The 17,541-nt window shown below is 42.0% G+C and overlaps 1 protein-coding gene across 4 annotated transcripts in view; it reads left to right on the plus strand.

Annotated features, from left to right (window-relative positions):
• TSNARE1 (t-SNARE domain containing 1) overlaps positions 1-17,541 on the plus strand; it is a 477,763-nt gene that overhangs the window by 213,948 nt on the left and 246,274 nt on the right. For all 4 annotated transcript variants that reach the window (XM_027698547.1, XM_027698550.1, XM_027698548.1 and 1 more), the window contains 3 exons: positions 543-633; positions 4,077-4,151; positions 6,190-6,246. In XM_027698547.1, coding sequence (XP_027554348.1) covers positions 543-633; positions 4,077-4,151; positions 6,190-6,246 — 223 coding nt within the window. The remainder of the gene's footprint in view (positions 1-542; positions 634-4,076; positions 4,152-6,189; positions 6,247-17,541) is intronic.

A 17,541-nucleotide genomic window follows, 5' to 3' on the forward strand; every position in this document is an offset into this window, starting at 1 on the left:
AAGGGGTCTGGTTTGGCTCCCTGCCTGCCTGTTGCAGTGCTGTAAAGCAGTCAGGTAAAGTGCTTTCCTCGAATACTCTGCCATTATCATATAGATGATCACTGTAAGTAAATTTGTCCGGCTCAAACTCAAAAATCTCTTCTGAGTACAATATTTTCCTGGGCCAGCCATCAGGTAATTGACTGTCCCGTCTCTTTTTGCTATAAAACCCTTCTTTTGGCAATTTCTGTTGCGATACCAACCATCTGTGATGGCCTCCTTACCTGTCCACCCCTTATTTTCACTTTATCACCCCCACTGACCCTGCAGGTCCACAGCCACTGCCTCTGTGCTGACCACAGGAAGAATATTTCAGGCAGCTCCTTCCCAGTATTTCCTTCTGTCTTCCATTGTCAAGACCCAGGACTCTTGCAGCCCTCCTGTGCCTCCATGTGCTGTGTGTTGTGTTGTCTCAATTGCTCTGCAGGTTGATAAATGTCTCTAAGTGTCTCATTATGCAATTAATTTCAATTGCAATTCCCATCATCTCTTCCCTTCTGCAGGCATGCGACCCAGCAGGAGACTAATAAAACCATCACCACCAGCACCAAAGCCATCAAGCAGCTGTCTGAGATTGTCAGAGGCTCATCCAGGGTATGTGCCAATCCAGGTGATGTTGGGGGAGGGTGATGGGTCTTATGGAAGGAGGAGTAATAAAAAAAGAAGTGGTAGTGGGTGTTTTAAGGCTGTTGAGCTCCATGGCTTGTTATAACTTCCTTTCCTGTGACACGGTAAATGTAGTTTTCACTTATAAATGACCCAGAGGAAAACAGCTGCAGAAACCAGTTCTTCTCCCAAAACCGCATCATGTGGAATTGGAAATTGAGAACTCAGCAACAAAGCCTTGGCCGGTTCACATTTATCTCAGAGTCTCACTCAGTTTGGGTGAAAATACACAGAAACCATCTGGCTCCACATAAATTCAGCACTGGCTAAAGACTCAGTTGTGCAGTGGGTGCACTGGGGACTGATGAGTTTGGAATTGCATTGAAGTATCTGGAAAGGCCAAAGCCATGGAATACATCTGGATATGACATTCACTGAGGGCTGTGTGCTGGTAAAAAGGCAGCTTTGGGGACAAATAAATACAGGATGTGGCCAGATCAGAGCAGGACTTTGAGTTGCAATTTACCCCACAGAATCCCTCTGTTATATGGAGAGACTGGGATGTCATCAGTGGGTTCAACTCCTATGAACAGCATTGTCACAGGGTGTGAATGATCCCCATCCCCTGGTCTCCAACACAAAGATTAGACAAACAGGTTTCCGACCTTCCTACAAAACCCATTACACTCCAGATATTCCTGCTGAATTTGACCTGTGGTTTGAATCGTGGGGAAGAACAGAAACATACTGTGGGACCAAACTCCAACTGATGTGAGGGTAGAGAAGTTTGACCCACATAAAAGATGATTCGGCAACTGAAATGACAATAAGGACAATTCTACTTGATTCTACCTGGCGGTTTTCTGTTATCTTCTTGCTTCCAGCATCCATATGATTTCTAAGTCAGGAACTTTCCTGAATTGATGTTTTGTCCTCACTCACTTCCTGCCATTTTCCAAAGTCCCGTGTTACTCCAGCTCTGTACTCACTGCCCTTCCACCAAGCAATAATCCTGCTCTAAACACACCACTCATCTCTGTCCAAAGTGGGTTTTATAGCCTGGATTTATGGCACTTGCAGATGAGATAAGGATTTAAAGGTTGAATCACCCCAGGCTACCTTTGTAACATGTGGAGGACCCTGTGCAATCCAGCCCACCTGAAAAAAAAAAAAAATGAATGGGTGATGGTCCACTCCAGAGGATGAGGAGAGAAGCCTGGAATGACTGTTTCCATATGTTGACATCAGACTTGTGCAGGCATCAGCCTTAATACCAGGATAGTTTTTAACATGTTACTTTTATTAGTGATGGACTACAAGCACTATTTTTTTCCTTTTCTTGCATAATTCCATCTGAGCTTGATGAAACAGAAGATGCTGTCTCGGAAATGTGGGCATCTGGGCTTTTTTTGTGCTCTTTTTGTGCTGATCTCCTGGCTCCATTTTCTGACATAAATTGAGTCAAAAGGGGAATCAGGCAAGGTTACATTAAACCCAATTATAGTGCCGCACAAGAATGTCATTATTTGCCCTTGAAGCCCATGCAGTGTCCACTGGGGACTCTCAGGAGAATAGTTTTTACTGTCATGGGGAGAGAAATTACTAAATTAAAGGGAAAATATTTAAGAGCTGAAGGAAATAGATACACAAACAATTTTAGTAATATAAGAAATAAACTTGCTGCTCTCTATTGCATTGCATAATAATTTTTTTGCTCCCTGGTCAATTAATTTAACAGATTTTATTTTTTTTAGCTCTTCTTTTCTAACACTGTGCAGTTTAAGTAATTAAACCTACAAATTTTGATATAAAGCCTGTAGCTCTCATCCCTTACACAAAATAAATAGTTCTGGTGGATATTGGCTGCTGGTCAGTAGGTCCCTCTTGGGAATACGGGTAAGACTGCAAACTTTTCTGCCATAAAATTACTCACAGCAGGAAAAGCCTTCCATTAATTTAGAGCTTTATTAGTCCTTACCAATCCGTCTTTCTGTGGATTGCTTTGCATGCACACACAGACAAAAAAATGTATTTTTTCCCTTTCTTCCCTATTTTCCACTAGCCCTGCACTGCCAACAACGTGTACTGTGGGAGTTTCTCTAATTTCCAATGAAGCTCCAAGTGCTGCTGGAGCTATTGGAGTCAGGATGCCCAACTGAGCAAATTGAGAGTATTTCAGGAGCAAAGATGCTACTCTAAGTGGATCAGTGGGATACAAGGCAGGAGATTGATGTAAAATAGCACATGGCTATTTTAGGGCTTCATTCCAAAATAACCTCCAAGGATGTAAATAGACAGGCCTGTCAGGAATTCCATTTTTTTTGGTAAGATGGATGCTGGAACATGAGATCAACTCACCAGGGTGGCAGTTTTATCTTATTTTCCATGTGTAACAAACATAAGGTTTATGGATCTTTGTCTATAGAGTGGCAATAATGATACTTGCCCTGCTCTAAAAATGGTTTTAAATCTTTAGATGAAGAACTGTAAAACTGGGATATTCTTCTGTGTGCGGAAATGCTGCCATTAAAAATCAAAGTTGTTTATCCCATCCTTTATAAAATGTGCTTTTGTATTCTTAGGCAGTTTTCTGGAACAGCTGAAATGTCTGTAGACTGAACAATTCTGAATTCTGAAATGGCTGTAAACTGAACATTTCTGCTCAGTAGCTTTAGCGTAGGTTGTGCTTTGTTTGCTACTTGTATTTTAAGGTGACTTCCCACTTCCTTGCAGTTCATTCCCCTCTGTAAAACCTGGATATATGAACTCCTGCACATGTGAAATCTGAGATCCAGGGGGTAGAATAGTTCCAGGAGAATTTCCACTGCCTGACACTGTTTGGGTTTGGTCACTCCATGTGAGAGCAGAGATTTTAACTCACGTTGGATAGTTACATCAGGCTGACTGGGGTCTTCCTTCCAAGAACACTTTGGTTTAAAACACAGATTGGAATCTTGCTGGAGCAAACTCCAAACAGAAATGTGGTGACATTTGGGCTTTTTGGAAAACATGAAGATAAGTTGGTTTCTGACAATCAGGTGCTAGGCCAGGCAGAAGGAACGTTGTGGCTGATGGACCTCTCAATTCCAGTAAGTCTCCCATTGCCATCAAATGAGGTCATGATCATCCAAATAAAGGATTTTTATGGGAAGATCCCTTGGGTTATTTTCTCCAGTGCTATATTGAATATGAAAGTGGCATTATTTTTAAGTGCTTTGGCCTGAAAGACCAAAGAATCACATGCTCGCTTCCTAGAAATAAATTCTTGTTACATCCTGGCAGCCCCAGTGAAATTTTTTAGGATACTATCTGTGCCCACCTTGTTTATATGATGTCTCCCCCCAGGACAATTTTCCAGGGTTTCAGAGGCACTCTACTACTTTATTTATCTCCACAGACCTGCTAACCAGCCTTCTCTTCCCCCAAAACAGCAAGAGAGGCTCCAGCTGGACAGGCTGAAGAACCAGCTGTCGGATGCCATCCAGAGATACGGAGCTGTGCAGAAGGTGAGGGTCACTCTTGCTTCCACTCTTCCATCTGTGAGTTTGGGAATGTGTTAAGTGTGAGTGAGCATGACTCCTGGGAGCCTGGAGCATCTCCACAGGGCTAGTTACATGTGGTTTCCACTCTCTTTTCTTACTCTGTCGGTCAAGAAATCATGGAAAAGACTTTTAAGATCATCAAGTCCAACCACCAACCCAGCCCCCCCTAAACCACAAGGGCCATATCCTCACATTTATTGAATACTTCCAGGGATGGTGTCTCAACCACTTCCCTGGGCAGCCTGTTCCAAAGCTTTACAACCTTTTCACTTACAAAACGCTTCCTAATATCCAATCTAGACCTCCCCTGGCACAACTTGAGAGCATTTCCTCTCATCTTGTTACTTGAGGAAAGAGACCAATTCCCACCTCACTACAAGCACCTTTCAGGGAGTTGTAGAGAGCAGTAAGGTCCCCCCTGAGGGTCCTTTTCTCCAAGCAAAACACCCCCATCTCCCTCAGCTGCTTGTCACTTGAGCTCCAGACCCTTCCCCAGCTCTGTTGCCCTTCTCTGGACATGCTCCAGCCCCTCAATGTCTTCTTGTCATGAGGGGCCCAAACCTGAACCCAGGATTGAAGGTGCCTCACCAATGCCAAGTGCAGGGGGATGTATCATTGCTTTGGAGTATTCACACACATGGGACTGCAGAACAACTCAGCAGCAGCTGAAAAGAAGAAAAAGCGTGGTTTTGCCATCTGTGTGTCTGGTAGGACCTTCAGTGCTTCATCTGGCTTAGCCTTGATGTTATTTTGGTGTGAATTGATTGCACAATGCCCTTTTCACCTTTTCTGCTCCTAGAAAATGTGCAAGCAGCTTTTATAATTTAAATATTCCACCCCCCCCTCCCCTTCTGGCTCTGCTGTGCTATATGGCTTTGCCAGAAAGTTTCTGAGCACGTCTTGTGGTTTGGATCTGTCACCAAGATCAAGCTGTTTAATAAAACAAACAGAGCCTGAACTCCAGCTCCTTCATTTGCTTCTTGCTCACCCTGTTTACCCTGGGGAGGCTCCACTGATGAGCAGATTTGCTTTGCTTTTAAACACTGTAGTAATGACTTAAATTTAGCATCCTCAAACTGCTCCTCTCTCCGGCAGCAGCAAGTTTGCAGATATATCTGGATTAATCAAAAAACACAACCTGGACAAACTCTGGTTCCTTTCTTATTTCGCTTTAGTGAGTTTGATCCGTGGCTGCAGCACATGGGAAGGATATATTGCGTTTCTACAGATGTAATGAAATTTGGCTGACAACATGTATCAATACGCACTTAATAATGGATCTTTATTTAAAAACCTCTGTGCTGATGGATTTGCCAACACTTGCTGCCTATGCCTTAAAAATAAACAAATAAACAAAAAGATGTACATAAAATTGCACTTGTATTGCATAATAGCAATGCATTATCTCTAGTGTTGTGTCACATTTTAAATTATTTCTCTGTCCTATTCAAGAAACTAAGTGTGGGGTCTTTAAAGAAATTATTTTTTCTGTTAAATGAGAAGTTGGAATGATTTGGGTAAAGAGCTCCACCCCCGTATACACACACACTTTTTAATGCCTTTTTTTCCTAATGCTCATGAGTACAATCCATCAGAACTGCACATACAGGTTTGATTTCTTTTATTTTAAAAACTGTCATCGATTCAGAGGTGCCAAAATTAACCAGTGCAGTTTGTGAATGCCCTGTTGCGTCAGGAAACCAATCTGAGTGGGAAATTGCTACTTATCCACGTCCTGGCTGTCATTCCTTAAATGCCTGATTCAGTTTTGATAACCTTGTCATCCTGGAAGCTTTGAAGGCTTTTAATGCCTGTAAGACCGAGCTTTCCAGTGCTGTTATACTCCCTCTCTTTTTCTAAATAGTAGGAGCTTTCTCTATGTCCTTTTCTTTAAAAAGTAGAAGAAATAGCTTTATATGACTCCTTCCCTAAATATTTGGACTGTTTTCTCAGCCATTTTCCCTCTTTTTTTTTTATTTATTTTTCCTTTTCCTTTTAACAGAAAATAGCAGAGAAATCCAAAGCTTTGCTTCCCACTGGGCAGAGAAGCACCAAACAGGTAAGTTCATGTGTCTTTGTGTTTGACAATAAGTACAGTGCTAAAAAAAGGCTATTTTCTACCACCACTAATGTTACTGAAGAGCTTGGTGCTCCTCCACTGCCTACACTGAAGCCAGCGAGGTGTTTTTCCAACAGGCATGTGTGACGTCTTTGGAGGTGGAGGATACAGGACTCAGGAAAAAAAGACTTATATAAGACCTGTTTAATTATTCCCTGCTTTTCTGTTCTTGTGGGGCTGTTTTTCCATTCTTGATGACAGTTTTTTCTACACTGAAATTTATCAAAAAGCAGTCCTGTGTCCTCTTTCACTTGGAAATCGCATTCCAAGTACAATTTCATAGCAGGGATCGAGAGGAATTTTTATCAAACCTGTCCCCAGTTTTAAGACGGATCATGTATTCTGCTTTCTTGTCTACAGTGTGGTTAACTATTATATACATATGCAAATAGAGCCTTTTTATTCTCTTTTTATTCATATTAGGAACTTCTTCAATGAATAAATACTGTATGGAATCAGAATATATACATATATGTTCTGATTTTTATATCCACATCCATACATACTGTGGTTACTGCATATATGGTGTATATGTTTATTTTCATACATGCAAGTGTATGTATGTATAAAATATAATTAAATACATGGGTACCTGTGAACATATACAAATTTTAAGAATATAAAGATATAAATATAGACGTATAGATATAAATATATGAAGAGATGTATGTTTAAATATATATGTAAATATATACATGTGTGTGTTCCCTTTCACAAACAGTCATGCAAAATATTATATATATAAATGGGGTGTGTGTGCAAGAAATCACCACAGATTTCCAAGAGAGGTTTGATGTCAGGAGATCAGTTGGCTGCAGTAAGAATCCAACAGGAATTAGGTTGGTCTCTCAAATCCTACATGTTAAAAAGTTGTAGGTATTTGTAACTGATCTCATGCCAGTAAAAAGCAGAATTCTCTGCCTAATTTCAGTGATTATTTCTGATATTCTTGATACTCTTTTAAAGCACAGTCAGCAGATTTTCTGCTTTCCTGATGGATTTTCATTCTTTACCTTGCTGTGCCACCTGGTTTTCTATAACCTCCTTAATGTGTATAAGAAATAGTTGTACTTTGTAACATTGGTGCGTCTCTGTAAAGAAGGGTAGAATGATACCACCAAAGATCCCGACATTAAAGCAAGTCAATGGACAAAAACTTTAATATTAACTACATTTCGAGCAATTACAATTCTGCCTTGGACCAAAACTTTAATATTAACTAGATTTCAGGCAATTAGAATTCTGCCTTGGACCAAAAGTTTAAAATTAACGAGATTTCAAGCAATTACATTTCTACCTTGGAGTTCATTGTTGTGTAGTTGGTTTTAGGTGGCAGTGAAATGAAACTAAGGCCCCAAAGGACTGATGAATTCGTTTATCCTGTTTGGGAGTTCCCACCACCACCTTTGGAGTGATTGTGCACAGATGTCACTATTCAGCTGCGAGTTTATAAAAATTATACAGCTTATTTTTGCCCACCAGCTGCTGATCTGTGATAAACATGGTCACAAACATCACGTCTTTTAACTGTGGTCCAATCCAACATACAGCAAATATTTATTGGGTTTGATGGTTGAGCTCAGAGATAAGGGGGGTCATTTTGTGCAAATTAGCTGTGATTTGTTTTCATGCTTTATTGCATCGTTTCTCAGGCTTTTAACTAACTTTGTTAGACTGTTGTCGGTGGAGTGGATTGCAGAGGAGGGAACAGCTCTGATCTTACCTGGACTACCATGTGGCTTCATGGCCATGGCTATTCCATAGGATTTGGGACACTGCTGGCCATTAACAAGTGTAAATAGGATGAAGAGTGCTAATTAGTGCACCTGGAGCAAGCCTGGATGAAATCAACTTTTTTGGTGTATTGACGATGGTTGACGACTCAAAAAATAACCTCTGGAAAGGAATGGAGTTTTATTAGAGGGAAAAAATAGGATGTCAGACAAAAATACTCAAATCTTGAGGCAAGTAATGGTGTGGTTGGAAGAAAAGGAAGGCTGGAGGAAGGACAGACAACCCCCTTTGCATTAAAACAGGTAATAATGCAACCACTGGGGGACTGTAGCAGTGCCAATCTGGTGTGGGACAGGCAGCATCAGCAGAGATTGGGTTGGATCAGCTGCAGGTTGTTTCTTCTTGTGGCTCGAGTTTCGGTGGATTGTGGAAAAGGAGGTTGTATTTTGCCCTTGGTGGGATGGTTCTGACTCAGAAATAGGCTGGATCACGCTCAAGAGCACAGACTTTCTGTGCACTGACACTTGCTTGGGCTGGGGACTCAAGAGTCTTCATGCAAACTGCTTGAAAAGGATGAAAATTCAGTCACATCCGCTTCACCTTCCTTATACTTTTGCAGCTTCACATCTTTTCTTCTTCCTCCTTCAAGCACGAAAAAGAGAGAAATTAAAAGTACAAAACCTGCTGAAGGCATCACAGTGGTTGGTTTTTACTTATTATTTTCCCAGCTGCAGCTTGATCAGGACATGCAAAATTATAGTTCCCACAGGAACTGGAGCCTGACCACTATGTGCATGTATTAGGGCAGTAATGCAAAATTCTACATATGTTCAGGAGACCTGATTTATGGGTCCTGTGAAACCACAGAGTGACTCGGTGCAGACCCAGTCTTGATTCAAACACTGTTTGCTTGCAGGGCTTTGTTCTATTTTATTTATGCTTTAATTTATTACAGCAAGTTGTAATAGGCCTGAAGAATGCTTGTTTTTCTAGATGCATGTCCCTGTAGTTCCCCTCTTCCATTGGTGAGTGGGAAAGATAAGATGTTTGGTAACACAAACCCTAATAATTTCCGTTTAGGGAGTAATTGATTCTCTAGACCCACATAACAGGTAAAAATTGCCAAGTGAAGCTTTGGGAGAATTAGTTTCCTGCCCATTGTGTTTTGCTGTAAGTACTCTTTAATTGAGTTTATTTGTTTATAAAAGCAAAATAAAAGCATTGATCCAAAATTCCTTGAAGCCTGAAGTTATATAAATTCTTAATCAAATATGTGTTTGTCGGAATGTGCTTGTTTATAGACAAATCAATGTAGTTCTGTGGGTGCATATATTGAAAGACACAATTTTTTACTACACTAAATGATCATCGTTGAACGTGCCTTGTGGCAACTATTAAAAAATAAAAAAAGTCCCTTCCCTTGAATCTGTGAAAGTAATTTTAAATATTCACCCACTGGCCAAAATGAGACCTCAGAAGGCTCATTAAGAGAGTGCCCAGGGGAATCCTGGAAAGGAGTTTTCAATTTAGGGAAATTGCTGGTGCAGCAAACAGAGATAGTGTTTGGTGATATGGTCACCTCTGCTTCCTGACTGTGTGTGGAGCAGATGGGCTTCAAATCCCACTTCTGAACACACCGTGGTGAAAACCAATTGTTCCTCCTTCCAGGCAGAGCCCACTGTAGGAGAGGGAATATTTCACGTGTCCCCTGGAGCCTGGGCTGGTGTGGTCAGGGCTAGGAGAGGCTGAACACCTGAGCAGACACAGGTGAAATCCATTTCTTGGGTGAAATCCATCTCACAGTGCAACAATTGGATAGAATATAATATGATAATGCTTTAATAGCACAGAATAGATTATCCATAATATTAAAATGATAAATGATAGCCTGAGGAAAACCCACAACAGCCAATAATGTCTCTGAGCACAGGAGATGAAAAGAATCCTTATTTTTAATTCTTATTTTAATTCTTTATAATTACTGTGCATCCAACATCATGTGCTTCCGATAGAAAGAACCTGTTACGTGCCCATGGTTGAATAAATTCTAGTTCCAGATATTAAACTCAGGAGCAGACAAGGCTGAGGAGCTGAAGGCTCCCAAGGATTCATCTCTGGTAGTTCCTGGCAGGGATGGCTGAGTTTCTTCATCCTTTAAGGCATCTGTGACATGTCTTTGGGCCACCTTCATCCTTCCTGGATCCTCACTGACCACACTGAACCATCTTAGTCATCCGAGCAACCTGGTCTACTGGAAGGTGTCCCTGCCCTTGGCAAGGGGTTGGAATTAAATGATCTTTCAGATCCCTTCCAACCCAAACCATTCTGTGATTCCATGAAATTCTATCTTCTCAGCTAAAGAGGAGCAAAGTGGTCTTTCTCACCATATAGACTTTGTGGGTTGTTCCCCCAAGGGAGTGGGAGAAGGGGAAGCACAGCCTCTGTTTGAGCTGGGGAATGAGTTTTAAAATAAAAACCACATCAAAAATCTGAGTAGACTTTTTTTTTTTTTCCTGGAGGAAACTTTTGCTGGCAATATTTAGAAATTAAAATTACAGTAATTGTCATAGTGTAATGGCATCTCTCTTCATTTCCTGCTGCTCATGGGGAGAAGGAAGGATAATTACTGCTGTGGAACATGGCAGTTGCCATAAAGATGCCTTTGTTTCCTATTCCATAAGCCTACTTGACCCATCTCTCAGAGGTCACTAAATTATGTTTCTTAGGAGCACAAAGATGGGTAATAAACCTCTATTTGCATATACAAGCTTTTTTTCTCCTGACTGCATCAATTTATTCTTGCTTTAAGTGGACTTCCTTCTCGCAGGAAGCATCCTTTCTCTCTTCCTTCCTGTGTTTATGAAGTTGTTCTTTTTTGTGTGATTAGAGTAAAATTCTCATTTTGGGGGCAGCAAGATCCAATCCTTGTGCCTTTATGGGAGAATAATTTTTTGGCAATAATATCTGCATAAACTGCACATATGTATGTGTGTGTGGAATGACTGTAGTTATTTGGGTTTCTATTTTTACCAGGTCCTTAAGATGGTAGAAGCTGTATAAGCTCAGCTACTACATTGTGCCACCCTGAGGATCTCACAGGCTCAGCAAACACCACCAGGCTATTTTGAATAATTAACTATGAGTTTGTGATGCAGTAGGTTCTCCTCATGCTGGAAGTCCAAAGATGTTTGAAACTGGCTTCAAAATTTGCAGGAGGTTGTGCTCTGTATTTTCCTGAAATGCAAAATTTAATTTCTCACAATCAAAATACAGCTTTTGCCCCGACAAATGGAGCTTTTTATTTACACATTTATCTTATTGACTCCAACATCTTATCTTAGAGCTCATCCCAGTTCTAAATGCTCCAGACTGGCTGCTCTATCTCAGGAAATCAAGCCTTGGCTTTGGTGATAATTTATCTTGCATGTGTGGTAGTAATTGCTGTGTCTTCTCAAGGTCGTTTGGGATGCAGCTCCTCCTGTAAAAAGTGTTATTTCAATAATGTCAACTTTGTTTTAAATGACTGTGCATCCATTAAAAGCCATATTGTAATCAGCCCACTCCCCTGTTCCCAAGGCTGTCAATACCAAGCATTTAAATCACACAGTTATTTTTTTCTTGACTTTACTGAAGTGTGGGCTTTTGTTTGGTTTTTGATTTTTAATTTTTTTTTTTAAGGCAGTCATTTAAAGCAATTTTCTTAAGAAAATTTAAATATTTTCTTTTTCTGCCTGTTTGGCGGTAGAGAAATGGATTCTAACAAAGGGATTTCTTAAGTGGATGGAAATAGACTCACGCCTAATTTTTTTATTTGTTCCTTATATTCTCAAGGGAGGTGGAATCTATTCTGAATGTCCCAAAGTACTGTTCTTGCACTGCTTTCAACTGTGTCTGAGAAGGGAAAGTCTTTTCTCCTCAGCATGCCCACGATTTTGAAAAAAAATTCCAGTGGGCTTTGTAGGCACAGAACTTCACTAACTAACCATTAAACTCCCTTTTTGTCAGGGATGCAGCATTTTGCAACTGTAAAAGATAAAATAAAGAACCCTCCATCCTTGAGGGCGATAAAACCTGCACTGCAGACCTTGGGAAAACACCAGTATTCCTGGTGCAGCATGCTGGTGCACAGGTTTGATGGGACATCAGGAATGCTCAGGGCTTCACTATATCTTTAAAGGACATAATTAGCAAAGGCTAGAGGAGTGAGCTTCCAAAAACATTCCAGTCTCCTCATTCTAAAAAAGAAGAAAAGACCAAATCTATATAAAGGTTTGGGGGGAATTCCTAAATTGCCCAAACAACTTGAGCATTGTGGATTTTCCTCAGCAATCCCCTGTCACGGGATCAGCCTGCTTTTCTTACCTGTGTCTGCTGATGAAACCAGAAACTGCAGCTGCCTCTACCAGCACTCAAGCAAAGGACTCACTGTTCATTCCCTGGGTTTTGGGTTAGTTAAGTTTTTGGGTTGTTTTGTTTTGTTTTGTTTTTAAGTTTGGTTGTTTCCCTGTGGGTTTTTCTTTTTTTTTTTTTTTTTAAATTGATTTTCCCATTAGTTTGAGTGAGAAAGGACAGAGGTTTTTGTGTGGGCAGAGGATGAAGGGAGGGAAGGGTTTCTTTTGTCTGGAGCCTCCTCCACAGCAGCTCTGAAGCCTCTCTGCTCTACCCCAGCTCTGAGTCACTGCCGGAGCCCTCGCACACTCCAAAGGATTGTTTTGTCTGGAATGAGACAGTCCGACCATCCAGCCCTGCCACCACTTGCTTTTGTACTCCCACATCCTGGGAGACGCTTCCTCTCACCCTGAGGGGGTGTGTGTGTGTGGGAAATGGTGGCACTGGGGTCGTGTGGAGGCGTTTGAGGCCACGGGATCAAACACTGCCCTGAACACTCCGTGCTAACAGGAGCGAGCACCTTCACAGAGAGCACATCCTGACTGTGCCCAGGGGCTGGGACAGACAGCTCAGTTGGTGCCCACATTGTTGTTCTTCCATAGCTGGAGGCAGCAAATACTTTTCCCCGCTGCTTGCAGTGTCTGCCTGGGTAGTTGCTGTGCTCCTGTCTCGTGGAGTCATAGGATGGTTTGCTTTGGAAGGGGCCTCAAAAATCATCCAGTTCCAACCCCCTACCATGGGCAGGGTCACCTTCTACTAGACCAGGTTGCTCAGAGCCCCATCCAGCCTGTCCTTGGACACTTCCAGGGATGGGACATCCACAGCTTCTCTGTGCCAGGGCCTCACCACCCTCACAGGGAGAATTCTTTCCAAATATCTCACCTAAATCTAGCCTCCTTCAGCTTAAAGCCATTCCCCCTTGTCCTATCCCTCCATGCCCTTGCAAAAATCCCTTTCCAGCCTTTCTGTAAGGCCCCCTTTAGGTACTGCCAGCTGCTAAATTTAAAGGATATTGAAAATACACATGCCTTCATGCCAAATCAGGGTCATTCTTGGAGGGGATCTCTGCACATGTAAGGATGGGAAATGGATTTTTCGCCTGTTGCACGAGATCCAGACTTTGTCTCAATGAGTTCAGAATCCTCTTATCTCCTGGGTGCTGCTTTTTACACAGTGAGTGTGGGCAGTTCATGCTTCCAGTCAGCACCGCTGGCACAGATTTGAATGTCTATAAATATGTATGTATCTCTGTAGATATCTACATCTCCGTCAATATAAATAAATAAAAATAAACCCCAAAATTAAATACAAATACAGTGACAATTGTGGCCAGTTGGATGGACACTCACCTTGCTGGGAGAGCTTTGTCCTTGCATGCAGCTTTTCTGGGCAGTGAGGGTCACCTCTGGCAGCACTGTCAGAGCTGTGCTGACAGCAGTATAAGAGGAGAGCAAACACAGGCCAAGATCCCAGAGTTGATGAAATGTAGGCTGGGTCTGCAGGACGTGTGTGGCTGTGATGGCAGTACTATAATTATAAAAAGTGAATAAAAAGCTTGAATTTTGTTCACTCTCTGGGCTTGTCTCCTCTGTAAATTCCTTTTTTTTTTCCAGAAGCATAAGGATGTAGTGAGTGTTTCTGGAAGTGGTTTGTGCTGATTGTGAGGGGGATGTTCATAGGACCCCTTCCACCTCCCCTCCTTCAACCCCACCTTCGAGGAGCTGCATTGCAAGAGTCCAAGTTGACTTTTACCCTGGCAAAGATCATGCAGCAACTGGAGTAACAAATGTGAAACCTTCCTGAGTGTGTCACCTTGCTCCAAAGTGAATGCAGTGTTATTTAATACATTTAAACCCCTCCTGTGGAGATGGATTATTGAAATGAAGGAAATTCTATTCTTCTAAACCCACTTTGATGGCTGCATTTATCACATGATTAAATGGGGACAGCAGTGGTATTTTCCCATGAAAAAAAATGTGTTTGGAAATATGTTAACCCTTCCTTCACCATGGTGGAGACAAAAAGTAATATTTAATGACCTTTCTAAGGCCCATCTTATTTGTTTTCAGGGTTTAAATAAACAATGTTATATTCACCGTAAAATTTAAAGGCATTTAACCCCTTTCACTCCTGTGTGGAGGGGAGTGCTGTTACCTCCCCTACTCTGTATATCACCTGTAAAATCGTCGAATCATAGAATCATGGAATGGTTTGAGTTGGAAGGGGCCTTAAAAGTCATCTTGTTCAATCCCCCTGCCATGGGGTGGAACTATCCCAGGTTGCTCCAAGCCCTGTCCAACCTGGCCTTGGACACTTTCAGGGATGGGGCAGCCACAGCTTCTCTGGGCAACTTGTGCCAGTCCCTCACCACCCTCACAGTAATTTTTTTTCCCCTAATATCTAATCTAAACCTACTCTCTTTCAGTTTTAACCCATTCCTCCTTGTTCTGTCATTCCATGTTCTTTTAAAAAATTGTGTCTCTCAATCTTTCTTGTCGCCTCCCCTCAGGTACTGAAAGGCTTCAATCAGATCACCCCAAAGCTCTCTCTTTTCCAGGCTGAACAATCCCAATTCTCTCAGCCTTTCCTCACAGGAGAGGTGCTTCACCCCTCTAACCAACCTGGTGGCCTCCTCTGGAGGAGCATCAGTGCCATGTGATGCTCCAGGTATTGCACATACCAGCCCCCAAATTGACCTGGCACAGTAAGGCAGACTTGCCGTCTCAGACTCTTTCAATTGGTCACAATTATTCCTGATTTAATGAAAACACAAGGAAACAGAGCATCACACTTTGAATTTTGATTGTTTATTCTATTACTTAGTTCTGGAGCCCAGCTGAAAACCATAATTCGAGTTCGTGTTATTTTTGCCAAATTAAACTTCCACTCGCGCTTGCAAGAATAGTGGGTAGAGCCCTTCCCAAATCTTCGTTCGCAAAGCCTAGCCATGATGATGAAACTTCCACTGATGTTTTGGTTTGTTATAGAGTTTCACCTTCACTTTTAATGGTAACCCAGGATTCTGAAATACCTTTGGAGTCAAATCATAAAGCTGGACATATATCAGAGGGGTAATTTATATATATTTTCTTTATGAAGTACAGCAGGATCTGTAAGATAAGGCATGTGCTGCAGATAACGTTTCAAGTAGTTATTTTTGAGCTGATAGCAAGAGTCAGAGTGATAAATAAAATAAATGTGTTCACCTAAACACAGGCAGAGCTCTTCCATTGTAACTCTCACAAACTTGTCAATTTGAGAAGGTGCCTGTGTAGCAAGTAATTCCCTTAATTTTAAGAGACTTTTTCATCTGATTGTCCCCGATCTGAAATGAGATGGTGGTTCACAGCATACACCATGGACAAACCCTGATGAAAACTCCCAGGATATGCTTCCTTAGATGAGAATGGAATGGAGTTGGACTTGCTGATCCTTATGGGTCCTCTCTAACTTGAGTTATTCTATGATTTCTATGAATGAAAACACTGAGCCACGAGTGTTGCTCATCACTGTTACTGTCAGGAGCAAATCAAAGTTGTGGGGCTGGTACCTGCCTAGCATCCCCCTTGTCCCTGTTCATCCCTGTAAATGCTAATGAATCCTGGGGGAAGGGATGCAGCCAAGCCTTCACAGATATTCTCCTCTTGTGGGTGTTCACATGGGCAATTTGTCATTTCAGCAGCGACATGACAGGATGCATCTCGCTGTTTCCCCTCCAGCAAAGCACAGCAAAGCTTTGCACTGTTCCCTTCATTAATCCTCTTTAATTAGAGCCGTGGTACCATGTGATGCCCTGGGATCAGCATTAGGCAGTTGGTCACTCCAGTGAGCCTTGAATCAAATGGGTTTGGTACAAGAGGACTTTGTCCCTGCTCCCTAAATCAGTTAAGGCCTCAAGCTCTTCTTTTGGTGCTCCACTTCAGTACTTTTCTTCTCCAGATGCTGGAAGGGAGCTGGGAATGGTAGAGCAAGGAAGTTTTTACCTCATAGGAAATGAAAGTTGATCTTCTGCCCCTGTTTATGCAACTTCCCAAAGCCAAACTCACACCACAGACAGGAGGTTCCCAACGTCCTCCTTGGCACAGAGATCATGTAATGGCATAACCTGTAATGGACATATGGAGAAACTGAATGAAAATGGGACAAAAATGTTTATTTCCATGAACCCAGTTTTCCGTGAGGGAGAGCTGAAAATCCTGCTTCCAATCTGTGCAAGCCCTGGATTTGTTGTGAGCTGTGGTTTGCACACCTCACTTGGATGAAATTAAAAGATTCAGTATTTTATTTTCTACCTTCGCTCAGCCTGTGAAGCTCCTGAGTGGTGATAAAACTATTGAGATGCTTCCCAGAACCTTAACTCAATATTACACTTGACACAACTGAGTCTCTTGAACTACAGTGTTTTTAACTTTAAGAAGGATTTTCCCCTTTCCTTTCCCCTTCCTTTTTCCCCTTTCCTTTCCCCTTCCCCTTTCTGCATGGGGCTATATTTGCATGAAGAGCTCAGAAGTAACATGCTGAGAATCACAGATGATTGCTCTAAAAAAAACACCACCCAGTAAACAAAAATAAAAAAGATCAAAGCATCTGCTTGCAATCAGAACTGATTTCTGGTGAGTGAGGAAGGTGTTTTCTCCCTTTCTGTGCCCAGCAGTTTGTAATTGGTGAGATGATTTAAGGAAAGAGAATGGGAATGTGGCTTTTATGTGCGGCAGGACATAGTGACCTCTTCTGGAAGCTGAGCCCTGGGAAGTTTGATGGCCCTATGGTGGGAGCTACTTCGTTGACCCCTGTATTTAAACATGATTAAAAGCACTGCTGAAGAGCCAGGCACAGAAAAAAACCACCTTTTACAGTAGTGGCTGGGGGTGGGGTGAGGGAAGCTGTGGATGCTGCACATTTTGTAGTGCCATCTGCTGGCATAGAATACAGGAGCCTTGTTTTATAGTGCTCAGATGAAAACAGTGTCAGAGAAGCCTTGATGAATCATGGAGATGAGGAGAAACCCTGCGGAGAGTCAGGGTAAAACTGGATGTTTCATTCTGTGGAAAACTGAGTCCCTTACTCTGTTGTGGAAACCTGTTCCATGTCCCCTCTTTGTACTGAGGAGAA

This window comes from Neopelma chrysocephalum, unplaced genomic scaffold, assembly GCF_003984885.1.
Source record: "Neopelma chrysocephalum unplaced genomic scaffold, ASM398488v2 Primary Assembly neopelma1_129, whole genome shotgun sequence".
Lineage (NCBI taxonomy): Eukaryota > Metazoa > Chordata > Aves > Passeriformes > Pipridae > Neopelma > Neopelma chrysocephalum.